The sequence below is a fragment of the Oppia nitens genome, unplaced genomic scaffold, assembly GCF_028296485.1.
Source record: "Oppia nitens isolate AA-2021 unplaced genomic scaffold, nextdenovo-longstitch-racon4-pilon3 scaffold16_pilon_pilon_pilon, whole genome shotgun sequence".
In the NCBI taxonomy this organism is placed as follows: domain Eukaryota; kingdom Metazoa; phylum Arthropoda; class Arachnida; order Sarcoptiformes; family Oppiidae; genus Oppia; species Oppia nitens.
The window spans coordinates 1,982,501-1,996,703 of record NW_026533195.1 but is presented as its reverse complement, the minus strand read 5'-3'; the positions used below and the strand labels follow the sequence as shown (position 1 = coordinate 1,996,703).

At 22.7% G+C, this 14,203-nt stretch overlaps 3 protein-coding genes across 3 annotated transcripts; 2 read left to right on the top strand and 1 right to left on the bottom strand.

Moving 5' to 3' along the window:
• Positions 1-439: 439 nt before the first annotated feature.
• LOC128965061 (uncharacterized oxidoreductase MexAM1_META1p0182-like) lies at positions 440-1,513 on the bottom strand. Its single transcript, XM_054311714.1, has 3 exons — positions 1,052-1,513; positions 818-927; positions 440-671 (listed from the first exon to the last, which is right to left on the bottom strand). Exons 1-3 carry the CDS (start codon positions 1,511-1,513, stop codon positions 440-442), a joined length of 804 nt encoding a protein of 267 aa, XP_054167689.1.
• A 7,205-nt stretch (positions 1,514-8,718) lies between these two features.
• LOC128965060 (kelch-like protein 18) lies at positions 8,719-10,755 on the top strand. The gene is made up of 7 exons (XM_054311713.1): positions 8,719-8,884; positions 9,208-9,293; positions 9,740-9,795; positions 9,857-10,085; positions 10,150-10,271; positions 10,383-10,460; positions 10,655-10,755. Exons 1-7 carry the CDS (start codon positions 8,813-8,815, stop codon positions 10,753-10,755), a joined length of 744 nt encoding a protein of 247 aa, XP_054167688.1. The 5' UTR covers positions 8,719-8,812.
• An 803-nt stretch (positions 10,756-11,558) lies between these two features.
• Positions 11,559-14,078, top strand: LOC128965040 (kelch-like protein 5). Its single transcript, XM_054311693.1, has 9 exons — positions 11,559-11,650; positions 11,775-11,963; positions 12,055-12,146; positions 12,289-12,344; positions 13,056-13,278; positions 13,364-13,482; positions 13,592-13,669; positions 13,815-13,924; positions 14,016-14,078. Exons 2-9 carry the CDS (start codon positions 11,892-11,894, stop codon positions 14,028-14,030), a joined length of 765 nt encoding a protein of 254 aa, XP_054167668.1. The 5' UTR covers positions 11,559-11,650; positions 11,775-11,891; the 3' UTR covers positions 14,031-14,078.
• Positions 14,079-14,203: the final 125 nt, after the last annotated feature.

Below are 14,203 nucleotides of genomic sequence, written 5' to 3'. Positions count from 1 at the left end.
TATTTATTAAATAGTTTTGTTAATAGTATTATTAAAATATTTTATTATTATTATTATTTTAATAAAATAGATAAAATTAAAATAATAACTTAACACTTAACTTAACAGCCAATAACTAAAAATTTTAATTTTAATTTATTTATTTTTTATTATTTTAAAAAAAACAATTAAACAAATATTTTAATTTTTATCTGGTTTAAAATAATTTAAAGTAATTAAATTATAATCTAACAAATAATTTAGTACAATAATAATAATAATAATAATAATAATACTTTAAAGTATATTGAATATATTGTGAATATATATATATATTATATAACTGTATATAATAGATAAAGTAGTCTTACATATTAATTGATTAGTAGTTAAAATAGTTAATATCAATATAATAAATAATTTAAAAAATTTAATTATATATATATATATATATATATATTCAATCAACGTTAACATTGGCGGCCAGATGTCCGCCGTCGACCAATACAGTACTGCCGGTCAGAAAGCCGGCCGCCGTATTACTGGCCAAATAGGCAACAGTATTGGCAATGTCTTCCGGTTGGCCAATCCTACCGACCGGATATTTGTGGCCAACTTCGGCGTACATATTGTCGATTACTGTCTCAGGTAAACCCATATTAGTCAACAAATTACTGATTACAGCTCCGGGACTTAATTTTTATGTATATTTTGATGAGTTGTTGTTGTTGTTGTTGTTATAAATAAATTTATAGAAAATTAATTATCATTCAAAAAAAACGATAAAAAATAAAATTAAAAATATATTTCTAAATAAATAAATCAATCAATCAATTACTTGACTGAATTAACTCTGATATGATGTTTGGGTCCCAACTCTGCGGCCATACATTGGGTAAACATATCGAGTCCTGCTTTGGACATACAGTACGCGGAACTGTCACTAATCTAAAGTAATATATATATAAAAATTAATTAGTTTTTTAAAAATATATAATTATTTATAAAAGAAAATTATTAGTAAAATATATATTTATTTTGTTAAAAAAAACACTTATTAAATATAAAATACCGTTATTTCGGATCCAATATCCGATATATTGATAATATTGCCCCGAGTTTTGGCCAAATATGGCACACATTTATGTGTTAGATATACCACTGAATACAGATTTGTTTGAATAATATTTTGAAAGTTTTCATAATAGCCATCATCGGTAATATTGGCAAACTTATCCATTCCTGCATTGTTGACCAATATATCAATTTTGCCATAGGTTTGGACAGTCGTATCAATCAGTCGATTGCAATCCTCTTCTACAGTCAAATCGCCGACAACTTCCAGTGCTGGCAACTGTTTCGGTGACACAGCTGTACATTGTTTGGCCACTTTGCTTACACCGTCCGAATCAAGTCCAGTAACTACAACATTGGCACCCGATTTGGCAAACAGTTGGGCAATGCCGGCACCGATACCCGAACTCGAACCAGTTATCAGAGCTACCTTTCCGGTGAAATCATAATTTACAGACATTATCACAAAAAAAATATTAATAATAATAATAATAATAATAATAGTTAAACGTTAAATACATTGTAACTTTGGTGTCTGTATTAAAACAAAAAATAAATTTGTATTATATTTTCAAAAAAAAAAAATATATTATTTCACATAAAATGAATTAACAAAAAAAAATAATTTTACTTAAAAAAATTTATTAATTATTTATTTCATATCAATTAAAACTGTATTTATAATTCCTAATTACTAAACAAATCTGACACATAAAAATGTTTGAATATTTTTATTAATACATTATAAATACTAATTAATAGCAGTAATTAAATTAGAAATATTATTAAAATATTTTATATTATTTTTTTTATGTCGTAAAATACATAAAATTAAAATAACATATTTTTGTAGTACTGCTCTATAATTTAACCAAAAAAAAAATAAATAAATAAAAAGTCTATTTACTTATTATAGTTTGTTTTATATATATATATATATATATATATATATACATTATTATTTATATCCAGTTATTACAGTATTATATAGTATAAGGATATATATATATATATATATATATAACTTATATATTTTATAGTTAAAAATATAGACTTATTAAAATATATTTAAGATATATATATATATATATACAAATTTCTAATTAAACTATATATATGACAATTATATAAAACATTTAGTAATTTTAAAAAAAAATATTTAGTTAGAAATAAAATAAATTTAAATTTAATAAATTGTTTTTTTTATTCAATTCAACTTATTGTTGTAAATATGCTTACGCAACAGTGGCCTAGATTATAAATTGAGAAAATAAAATATTATAGTAATAACAAAATAAATTTATAGAAATTTTAATATTATAAATAATAATAATAATTAGTCTACTAATTTAAATATTATATTAAACATTCAATTTTTATTTTGATTGAAAAATTATTTGACAAAAAAAATTATCAGTTATTTTTTAATTTATAATAATTAAATTAATTAATTTTTAATAGTTGAAAATAATTTTTTTTTTAAACTAATAAGTTTTTATATCCATAAAATATTAATTTGGTTTTAATATCAATTGTTTATGCCACAGTTGCCTAAATTTTTTTTTTTTTGAAAAAAATTAAATACAATTTTATAAATAATTAAAATATTTTAGATTTATTTTTTACAGCAAAAATGTAAAAATATAATTTTATTATAAACAGTATTAACAATAATATTATGTAATTGTTTAAACATTTTAAATTTTATTATTACTATTATATTTAAAATAAGTTTAAATAAACGCTTATAATACAAATAAATGGCATAAAAATTTCTATTTAAAAACATATTAGTTATTGAATTGTTTTTCATTAATTAGTTTATAAGTATATATATATATTTTCATTAAAACATGTTATAACTTAAAAAAAATAAAACATACTATTTAATAAAAAAATACAAAAATATTTATAAAAAAATAATTAAGTTAATGTATATTTTATATTTTAAAATAATTTATAAATGTTTGTGCTTTAATAATTAAATACAAAAATAAAATATTTTAAAATAATTAAACTTAGGACTCATAAAACTAAAAAATGTAATTTTATTTTATTTTACTATTTTTTTTTGATAACAAATAAAACTTTCATAATTTTAAAGACATATTATTTTTTGAAGTGTTATATTAAGATAAAAAAAAATTAAAAATTATCAAAAATATATATTAATATACTTTATATATTAATATTGTATATACTGTTGATAACATTGATTTTATTACTAACTGTAATCAGGGTATAGTGTGTATGTCTATAACTACAGGTGCTTACAATTATTAGTAATAATAGTAGCACAGTTAGCTTGTATAAAATTAGTGAAAAAAATTATCAATTGTATCTGGATAACCTAATTACACTAAACCAATCAACGAGTTTTAATTAGAGATTAATATTTTACAATAACTTTTATTTTATTTTTTTTAATGAGTCATAAAGTATTATTCATAATATAATATATATGATTTTTTTTATAGATAAATTAATCAGGGTTAAGCAAAAAAATAAATAAATTTTAGAGTTGATTGAAGTGGGGGGAGGGAGGGGTCAAATGACAAATTACAAATTATGATTAATTTTGAACGTGATTTTAAGTATTTTATATATTTTTAATTAAATAGTATATATATATTTTTATATATAAGAAATATATTTTCAAAAAAAAAACTTTTAATAAAATATTATAATTTAGACTTACATTACCCCCCCCCCAACCACCACACCATTGCTTAATACTGATATACAGTATATAAGATAATTATATATATTGTTTTATTGAATAAAATAGACAAATTATTTTGTATTTCATAACAATTATGAAAAAACTATTAATTATTAATTATTACTTAATCTTTGTTATTATAGATTAAAACTTAAATACTATTATATTATATGAGATAATATATATTTATATATATATATATATACCGTATATAAACTTATATATATAAGTTATAATTTATTTGTTTATTGTCAATTGTTTTTTTAATTTACAAAAAAATATAACTTATTAATATTAGTTTTTAAATTATTATATACTTTTTTGTTGTAATTATTTATTTATTAAAATAAAATTAAAATAAAATGTTGAAAATATCAAATTTATTAATTTCTAGTTTAATTGTTTGCTTATTCAATACTATCATTACATTGAATGCTATTTCAATTAATAATAATAATAATAATAATAATAATAATAATAATAATAATAATAATAATAATAATAATAATAATAATAATAATAATAATAATAAGGAGGCACAGTGGTGTAGTGGTTAGTGTGTAGGGCTAGTAGAGTAATGGAGAGTAAGATCGTGAGTTCGAGCCCTGATGTGGAAAGCAATTTTTCTGAGAAAAAAAAATTGTTTTAACTGTGCTTCCCGTCCCTGCCCAACCAACGCTGTTTAGGACGGCCAACTTAAGTAGTATGGGGAAAGCGGGGTGCTAAGTGAGGACGAGTTTCTGCCCGACCCGGGTATCGGTACTTCGGTATCGGTGCCCACCTGGGGGTACCCGCAAGGGTGCTCCCACCCGGGGGTGCCTGTAAAAAGGTGCCCCCACCCCGAAGGGACGTCCGCAAGGATGTCCCTTCACCCTTCGAGTAGTTACTCGTCCTCACACGCAATGGCCACTTTTGTTTCAAAAAAATAAAAATAAAAATCCTATTTCAACAAACACATGTTAGTGGTGAGAAATGGGTGGCAATAGACACATGTTAGTGTTGAGCTTTCTCTAGGGACCGGGACCCCGTAAAAAGGCCACAAAATATATAAATATGATTACACGTAGTCGTAGGAATAACGGGGGGTGTTCGGGAGGTACCCTCTCAAATAAATCCCGCGTTCAGCAGGTAGGCATTGACTGCTGTTCGTTAAGTATGCATCATATCCCACGCAGTGATGTGCTATGCGGGCAAAGCTGTGATGTAATGCGACCGCAGACTAGTCAACAAAATCAGACTAACCTCCAAAATGTTTCAGTTCAAGCTGGTTCTCAGCAACAACTGACCAATTTGGTTGACAAATCGCAAAAGCGCATGAGATGGACACATGAGATGAATACCTTGATAATGCGCGAATACTACAGATCAACTCGACTCGAAACAAATATGACTAATTACAGAAACCAAATATACTTAGCATTCAAACAAAAATATCCAGAACTAAATGTAACGGAACAAAGAATTGCAGACCAACGGCGATTCTTAGCAAAGAATAATAAAATATCCCCGATTGAATTACAAGAAATCAAACAACAAGTGGCACATGAACTATCATTAAATGAAACAACTGAATTAAATACCACAGTAGAAGTAGTGCCAGAAATAGAAGAGACACCTACAACAACAGATAACATAAACAATACAAATGATGAAATAAAAAGAATAACAGCAGAAAATGAACTAAAAACATCTTTAGAACAATATAAAGACTTTGAAATAGAATTCAGACCTAAATTACCAAAAATAAGAAGTGGCATTAAAACAAGATCTACTATAATAACGATAAATGATATACTTAAAGATTACATCGAAGAAAATATGTCGTTGAGCGCAATTAATACAATAACGTATTGTGCAGCAGTAGCAGTATCGAGACTCTTAGGCTACAAAATAGAACACATGTCTACAACAAAACCAAATCAAGAAAATGTAATACCTAAATGGCAAAAGCGAATAGAGACACGGATAGAAGGGAAAAGAAAAATAATTGGAAGAATAACGCAAGTGTTAAATGGAATCAAATCAAAAAGACTTAACCAATCATTAAAAGATATATACAGATCATTACAGACAAAACCTGGAAAACCTGAATTTGAATCCATAATCCGAAATTACAACGACACATTAAAACAAACAGTTCAAGCACTATCACAAAGAATTAGAAGATATAAAATACAAAGCGAAAGACGAAAACAAAATACAATGTTCTATAATAACGAAAAAATGTTCTATAGAAATCAAAATAAAATAAATTCAAGCAATAATAACAATACACCACAAATAGATGAAATAGAAAACTACTGGAAAGAAATCTGGAGTAACCCAAAGGAATATAAAGAATCTAATTGGATAAATGATATTGAAGATGAAAATAAAGAAATACCACATATGACTTCAGTAAATATAATTAAAGATGACTTAACCGAAGCCCTCAATAAATCCCACAATTGGAAAAGCCCAGGACAAGACAAAATACAAAACTTCTGGTATAAACACTTTACAACAGTTCATCAACCAATGGCAATAGCAATGAATAAAATAATACAAACAGGACAAACCGATGACTTCCTCACTTCCGGAATAACATATCTACTCCCAAAAACAGAAAATACATCAGATCCCAGCAAATATAGACCAATCACTTGCCTAACAACAATGTATAAAATCCTAACATCCATAATATCAACAAAAATATATAATCATTTAAGTAACAACAACATAATAGCTGAAGAACAAAAAGGCTGTATAAAACACTCAATGGGTTGTAAAGAGCAATTAACAATAGACAATATCATAACAATAAGAGCTCGTCAAAAACATAGAAATCTTGAAATGGCATACATAGACTATAAGAAAGCATTCGATTCATTCCCTCATAAATGGTTATTAAGAGTGTTAAAACTATATAAAATTGACAACACACTGATAAACACATTAGAAAATATGATGAAAAAATGGAATACTAAATTGTGTGTCAATACAAATAATGGAACAAAAATAAGTACAGAAATCAAAATAAATAGAGGAATATTTCAAGGAGATTCACTCAGTCCTCTGTGGTTCTGCTTAGCTATAAACCCACTGTCATCACTACTTAAAAAGCTAAAAGGCGTAAATCTAAAATCAAGTGATACAAAATATAATCTAACACATCTACTATATATGGACGACTTAAAACTATACGCCGAAAAAGAATCTGATTTAAATGCAATGCTAAAAACAACAGAAACTTTCTCCAATGATATAAATATGGAATTCGGATTAGATAAATGTGCTATAATGAAACTGAAAAGAGGAGTCTATTCTGAAAGAAATCAATACGAAACTGAAAACGGATATATAAAGGCACTAGAAAATGGAGATATATATAAGTATTTAGGAATTAAGCAAATGCATAAATCTAAAATGACAGAAGTTAAAGAAGAAATAAAGAAAACATTAAACCAAAGAATAATAAAAATACTAAAATCTCAACTAAACTCAAACAACAAATTCAAAGCCATAAACACTTGGGCTATACCTGTACTGACATACTCGTTCGGAATAATAAAATGGAGTAAAACAGAACTTGAGACCATTGAAAGACATATAAGGCGACAACTTACAATGTTTGGACTACACCACCCTAGAAGTTCTGTAGCACGACTGTGTGTTAGTAGAAAGCATGGGGGTAGAGGGTTACTAAACATTGTAAGCCTTGAAGCCAAACAGCGAGAATTGCTGAGAAAATACCATCAACAAAAATGCAATGTCTCAGAGCTCCACAAAATAACATCAACACTTGATTACAACTACACACCTCTAAATCTCAGCAATAATGAACATCAAATAGAAATACAAAATGAAAAAGAGAGGATTAACACATGGGCCTCAAAAGAACTCCACGGTAGATACAGAGCAGAACTCAACCAAACACACGTAGACGAAGAAATGTCTACAAAATGGTTGAAGTACGCCGGTCTTCATGGAGAGACAGAGGGGTTCATGATGGCAATACAAGATCGAGTGATTCCGACACGAAACCATCAGAAATACATCCAAAAGCTAAATATACCAACAGACAAGTGCAGGATGTGTCATATGGAGTCCGAAACAATAGAACATATACTAAACGGGTGTAAAGTACTCACAAACACCGAATACCTAAGCCGTCACAACCAAGTAGCCAAAATCATACATCAGGAATTGGCAATAAGATTCGGACTAACCAAAGAACCATTACCATACTATAGATACGAGCCACAAAGTGTAATGGAAAGCAACAGAGCCAAGCTCTACTGGGATAAAGAAATAAGAACAGATAAGACTGTGGCCCACAACCGCCCAGATATAGTACTAGTAGACAAACATCAAGATAAGGCGTACATAATAGACATAGCGGTCCCACTAACACACAAACTACAGGACACGCATAGTGAGAAACGCCGAAAATATACAGACTTGGCCTATGAGATCAATAAGATGTGGCGCATTAAGAAAGTTGAAATCATACCTATAATCCTATCATCAATGGCCGTAATACCGAAAAATCTGGCCCTAAGTTTGGAATCACTGGAAATCAGAAAAACTAAGATCTATGAAATGCAAAAAGCAGTGATACTTCAGAGTTGTAGAACAGTCAGAAAAGTACTAGACTTGAGTTGAGTCTAACCAGTCGTGTCTCTGCCACCAAAAGTGGCCGACACAGCTGTGATCACACCGGAACAACCGTGATATACAAAGATAATAATAATAATAATAATAATAATAATAATAATAATAATAATAATAATAATAATAATAATAATCAAAATCAAAATGTAAGTAAACAAACAAATTTAATTTAATAGTTAATATATGATATAAACTTTATTTACTTAATTTTTATGCTAAAATTATTATCTATTTATTTTTTTTAAAAAAAATTTATAGCAAACAATTGGTTTAATAGATAATGAAAAAAATATCTATCTATGCGGTGGTTGTAATAAAACAGCATTTTTTCCGCAATGTTATAAATATAATACCGTAACTAGAGTTTGGAAATCAATCAAATCGATGAAAACCGGTCGGGAATGGTTTGGTTTGGTTTTATTAGATATGAAATTGTATTCAATAAGTGGCTATGGTGTATGTGTTTAATTATTATAATTTATTTTTTTTAATTTATTTAATTTTTTGAATTAAGTAGTTAATTTTTATATTTATTTTTTTAATTAAGTAGTTAATTAATTAATTTATTTTTTTATTAAATTGTTTATTTTTTTTATTTTTTTTAATTAAGTTGTTAATTTTTATATATTTTTTTAATTAAGTTGTTAATTAATTAATTATTTTTTTTATTAAATTGTTAATTTTTATATTTATTTATTTTTTGAATTAAATAGTTAATTTTTTTAATTTATTTTTTTTATAAATATTTTTATAAATTTTAACTGTTTTTTTTTAAATAGGATGACGGAATTTTGGATAGTTGTGAAACATATGAACCAATAGCTAATACATGGAAACCGTGCGCTTCAATGAATATAATGCGAACGTAATTATTTAAAAATTTAAATTATTTTATTTTATTAAAACAATAAGATTTTTTTAAAAAACTAAAACTAAATAAGATATTAAATGTAAAATTAATTACTCAACAAAATAAACCTAACTATATTTGATAATATTATTTAATATAATATCTATATAATATAAATATATAAAATATTTATCCAATATTCTTAATATAAATATTTAAGTTATTTATTTAATTTTATTTTTTTAATACTACCTATTTTTTAACTATTTAAACAATAAGTTATATTAATTACTCAAATTGTTTTTTATATATTTATATATAATATATATATATATAAAGTCTAACTATATTTCATAATAATATTTAAATTATATATAAATATCAATATAATCTATATTTTACATATTGTAAATATTTAAGTTAATTTTTTGTTTTAATTTTTTTAAATTTTATTTTTTTAGGGCCGCTGATGCAGCAGTTATTAATAATACTATCTATGTTTGCGGTGGATTTAGTGGTAATTTATTAAATATATATATAATTTTAAATATTATTATTATTTTTTTTTTAAATTCAAGATAATCCTAGTAATACATGTGAATATTATACGCCCAATACTACACCCGATAAATGGTTATCAATACAACCAATGCTTACGGAAAGGGTTGGTCTGGGACTGGTAGCCCATGACGGCTATCTGTACGCTATCGGTGGCTATAATATGAATAACGGTTTATTGAAATCAATGGAAAGATATGATACGCTAACCAAACAATGGATACCAATGAAAAATATGACAAATAATAGGTATAATTAATTAATTATTAACAAAAATTTTAACTTTTTTTTTAATTATTTTTGTTAAATATAGATATTTTTTAGGCTCGGAATCATTTAGGGGTAGACTATATGTTTGCGGCGGTAGTGGCGATAGTAGTGCACAAAATACATGCGAAACATATGATCCCATAACTAATCAATGGACTGAAATTGGTTTGAAAAAAAACAAATTAATTGATTTTTTTTAAATATATTTATATATTTTTTAAATTTTATTAAGTTTGTTAAAACATAATTTTTTTTAAAATTTTTTTTTATATATAGCATCAATGATAAATTATAGATCTAGTTTTAAGCTAGTTGCTTTTAATGATAGTCTATACGCTATGGGTGGAACTAATGGTATTTAATAATTTAATTAATTATTATTATTTATCAAAAAAAAATAACTGATTACTAAAATTTTGTTGTTTTTTAAATAAAAAAAAAATTTTTTTTTATAAAAACTTTAATACTTACTATATAAAAATATATAAATATTTAGTAATAAACTTTTTTTTAAATAAATTATTTTTTGATTAACTAAATCAACCTAGATGATGGTCTCATAGATAATGTTGAAGTCTATGATTATAAAACAAATAAATGGCAATTAACTAAACCAATGCCTGCAAAACTATATGGATTTGGGGTATAATTTTATTTACAAAAAAAATCTATAATGTATTTTTATATTTATTTTTTAACTAAACTTTTTATATATATTTTTATTTTTTAGGCTGTTGTAATGTAAAAGTGATAAATTTAAAATTACCTGTATTTAATAATAGTTTTTTAGTATTTTAATATATATATATATATATATGCATTATATTGTTTATTTTGAAATTATTATTTGTAATATTAATATTAAAAATAAAGTTTAAAATAATCATAACTTGTTTAAATTATTTATTTAACTAAATTATATCATATTATTTATAATATATATATATATATATATTATAGTTTATTATATATATATATTATATAATTACTGTAATATTTAAAGTTTTTAAAGTAATTTATCAATTTCACTTTACTCAAAAAACATTTTTAATTTATTAATATGTTTACAAAATTATAATTTATATGTATTATAAATAATATTAAATATGTGTTTTATTAAAAGTGAAATTGATAAATTTTTTCTATTAAACATTTGATTTATTAGATGATAATTGAATTATTAAGCGGTAATCAAATAAAAAAATAATTTATTAGTGTTTACTGAAAAAAATAAATTTTTTATTACTTAACATTTTTTCCTATTAGATAATCGTAAATAACTTTTAGTATACAAAATTATTTTCATAATAAATACCAGTATATAAGATACTTAAAAAACATAAAAAAAATTATTAAATAATTTAAATGTTAATAAATAAAGGTATATTAATATCAATTTGTAATTTTTTTAAAAAAAAAATTATTAAGTTAAAAATTAATTTGAAAAAATGCTTAAAATATCCAAAATAATTTTATTAACTTTAATTATAAGCTATTTTAATATTATTGAATCAAATACTATTAAAACAGTTACTAATACTAATGTAAGTATTTTTTAATATTATTCAAATTATAATAGTATTATATTTTATTTGTAAAATATTTCTTTTATAAAAAAAACTTTTAATAAAATATTATTATTATTATTTAATAAATAAATATTAATAGCAAACAATTGATGAAAAATCTATATACCTGTGCGGTGGTAGAGATAATGGTTCAATAATTCATAGCTCATGTTATAAATATAGTCAACAAACCAATGGTTGGCAATCTATACAATCGATGCCAACTATACTCATGATGTTTGGTATGGTATCAGTGGATATGAAATTATATACAATCGGTGGTCAAACTGTATGTACACTAAAAAAAATATTTTTTTTAATTTTTAAAAAATACTTAAATATATATTATTTTTTATTTGTTTGTTTAAAATTGTTTAAAGGATTTTGTTGTAACCAATAGTTGTCAAACATTTGATACTAAATCAGCTAAAAATCAATGGATAGGATGCCCTTCAATGACAATAAAACGAACGTAAAGCCCGATTTAATAATAATAATTATTATTAAAAAATAAATACAATAATTATAATTAAATTTCTATAAATAATTATAGTTTTAGTTTTTAATTATTTTTTTCTTTAATAATTATTTTATTTCATTTTTAACAAAAATAGTTATATTGATGCCGTAGTACTTAATAATACTATTTATGTTTGCGGTGGAGTAGACGGTAATATTTATTATTATTATTATTATTATTATTATTATTATTATTATTATTATTATTATTATTATTATTATTATTATTATTATTATTATTATTATTATTATTATTATTATTATTATTATTATTATTATTATTATTATTATTATTATTATTATTATTATTATTATTATTATTATTATTATTATTATTATTATTATTATTATTATTATTATTATTATTATTATTATTATTATTATTATTATTATTATTATTATTATTATTATTATTATTATTATTATTATTATTATTATTATTATTATTATTATTATTATTATTATTATTATTATTATTATTATTATTATTATTATTATTATTATTATTATTATTATTATTATTATTATTATTATTATTATTATTATTATTATTATTATTATTATTATTATTATTATTATTATTATTATTATTATTATTATTATTATTATTATTATTATTATTATTATTATTATTATTATTATTATTATTATTATTATTATTATTATTATTATTATTATTATTATTATTATTATTATTATTATTATTATTATTATTATTATTATTATTATTATTATTATTATTATTATTATTATTATTATTATTATTATTTAGATTTAAAAAATATTAAATAATTACCAATTAATTAATTAATTAATATTTTTTTATTATTATTTTTGATTGTTTTAAATTTTATTTATTAAGGATTTATATTTAATTCGTGCGAATATTATTCACCTGAAACTGATGGCAGTCAATGGCAGTCGACAACACCGATGAATAGGGAACGGTCTGGTTCAGCACTGGTAGCCCATGACGGCTATCTGTATGCTATCGGAGGTGCTAATCATTTTCATGAAAATTCAATGGAAAAATATGATCCAATAACTAAACAATGGACATTAATGGCAAATATGAACCATACTAGGTCATTTATTCATTCAATTATTATTATTGATTAATTATTTTATTTTTTTGAAAAATAATAATAATAAAATTTGCAAATCATCTAGATCATTTTTTGGTTCCGTATCATTTAGGGGTAAAATATATGTTTGCGGCGGTCATAATATTTTTGATGAGAAAACATGTGAATCATATGATCCCGAAACAAATCAATGGACACAAATTGGTAATTATTTTTAATAAATAATTAATTTGAATTATTTTTTTTAATAAAAATTAATTTTAATTTTTGTTTATCTACAAAAAAAAATATTAATAAATAAAATATTTTCTAGCATCAATGTTAAATGCTCGTACAGATTTTAAGCTAGTTGCTTTTAATAATAGCTTATTAGCATTGGGCGGTATATCAGGTAACTTTTAATTTTTAATTATTAATTTTTTTAATTTTAAAAAAATTTAAAAAATACTAATTTATTAATAAATTTTAATATATGATACAAGTTATTATCATTTATTATTATTAGTATTTTATTTAATTATTTATTTATATTAAAGGCTATGATATTGCCGATACTGTCGATACTATTGAAATATATGATTTGAAGACAAATAAATGGTCGCAATCGTCATCGTTATCGATGCCGACAAAACTTTTCGGATATGGGGTATATGTTTAAATAATTATTAGTATTTTTTTAGATTTTTAAAATAAAAAATTATAATTAAATCTATTATTTTTGTTTTAATTTATATTAGGTAACTGTCATGTAATTACAAATATTGGAAAAAAAGTTATAAAAACAATTTGTACTATGGTTTTGATGTATTTTTTTTAACAATTATTAAGACAATTAATTGAAAATAATTTATTTTAATCTTAAACGAAATAAAAACATTTTATTTAAATCATAATAATTTTGTTTCCAATTATTATTAATTAACTT

What these genes read in the sequence shown, in the direction of transcription:
- LOC128965061 (XM_054311714.1), bottom strand. Translation starts at nt 1,513, where the DNA reads ATGTCTGTAAATTATGATTTCACCGGAAAGGTAGCTCTGATAACTGGT. An exon ending in ATATTGGATCCGAAATAACG is followed by an intron (nt 928 to 1,051) that starts GTATTTTATATT and finishes ATATTACTTTAG; the next exon opens with ATTAGTGACAGTTCCGCGTA. An exon ending in ATCAGAGTTAATTCAGTCAA is followed by an intron (nt 672 to 817) that starts GTAATTGATTGA and finishes ATAAAAATTAAG; the next exon opens with TCCCGGAGCTGTAATCAGTA.
- LOC128965060 (XM_054311713.1), top strand. Translation starts at nt 8,813, where the DNA reads ATGAAAACCGGTCGGGAATGGTTTGGTTTGGTTTTATTAGATATGAAA. An exon ending in TCAATGAATATAATGCGAAC is followed by an intron (nt 9,294 to 9,739) that starts GTAATTATTTAA and finishes TTATTTTTTTAG; the next exon opens with GGCCGCTGATGCAGCAGTTA. An exon ending in TAATCAATGGACTGAAATTG is followed by an intron (nt 10,272 to 10,382) that starts GTTTGAAAAAAA and finishes TTTTATATATAG; the next exon opens with CATCAATGATAAATTATAGA.
- LOC128965040 (XM_054311693.1), top strand. Translation starts at nt 11,892, where the DNA reads ATGCCAACTATACTCATGATGTTTGGTATGGTATCAGTGGATATGAAA. An exon ending in TCAATGACAATAAAACGAAC is followed by an intron (nt 12,147 to 12,288) that starts GTAAAGCCCGAT and finishes TAACAAAAATAG; the next exon opens with TTATATTGATGCCGTAGTAC. An exon ending in GCAAATATGAACCATACTAG is followed by an intron (nt 13,279 to 13,363) that starts GTCATTTATTCA and finishes CAAATCATCTAG; the next exon opens with ATCATTTTTTGGTTCCGTAT.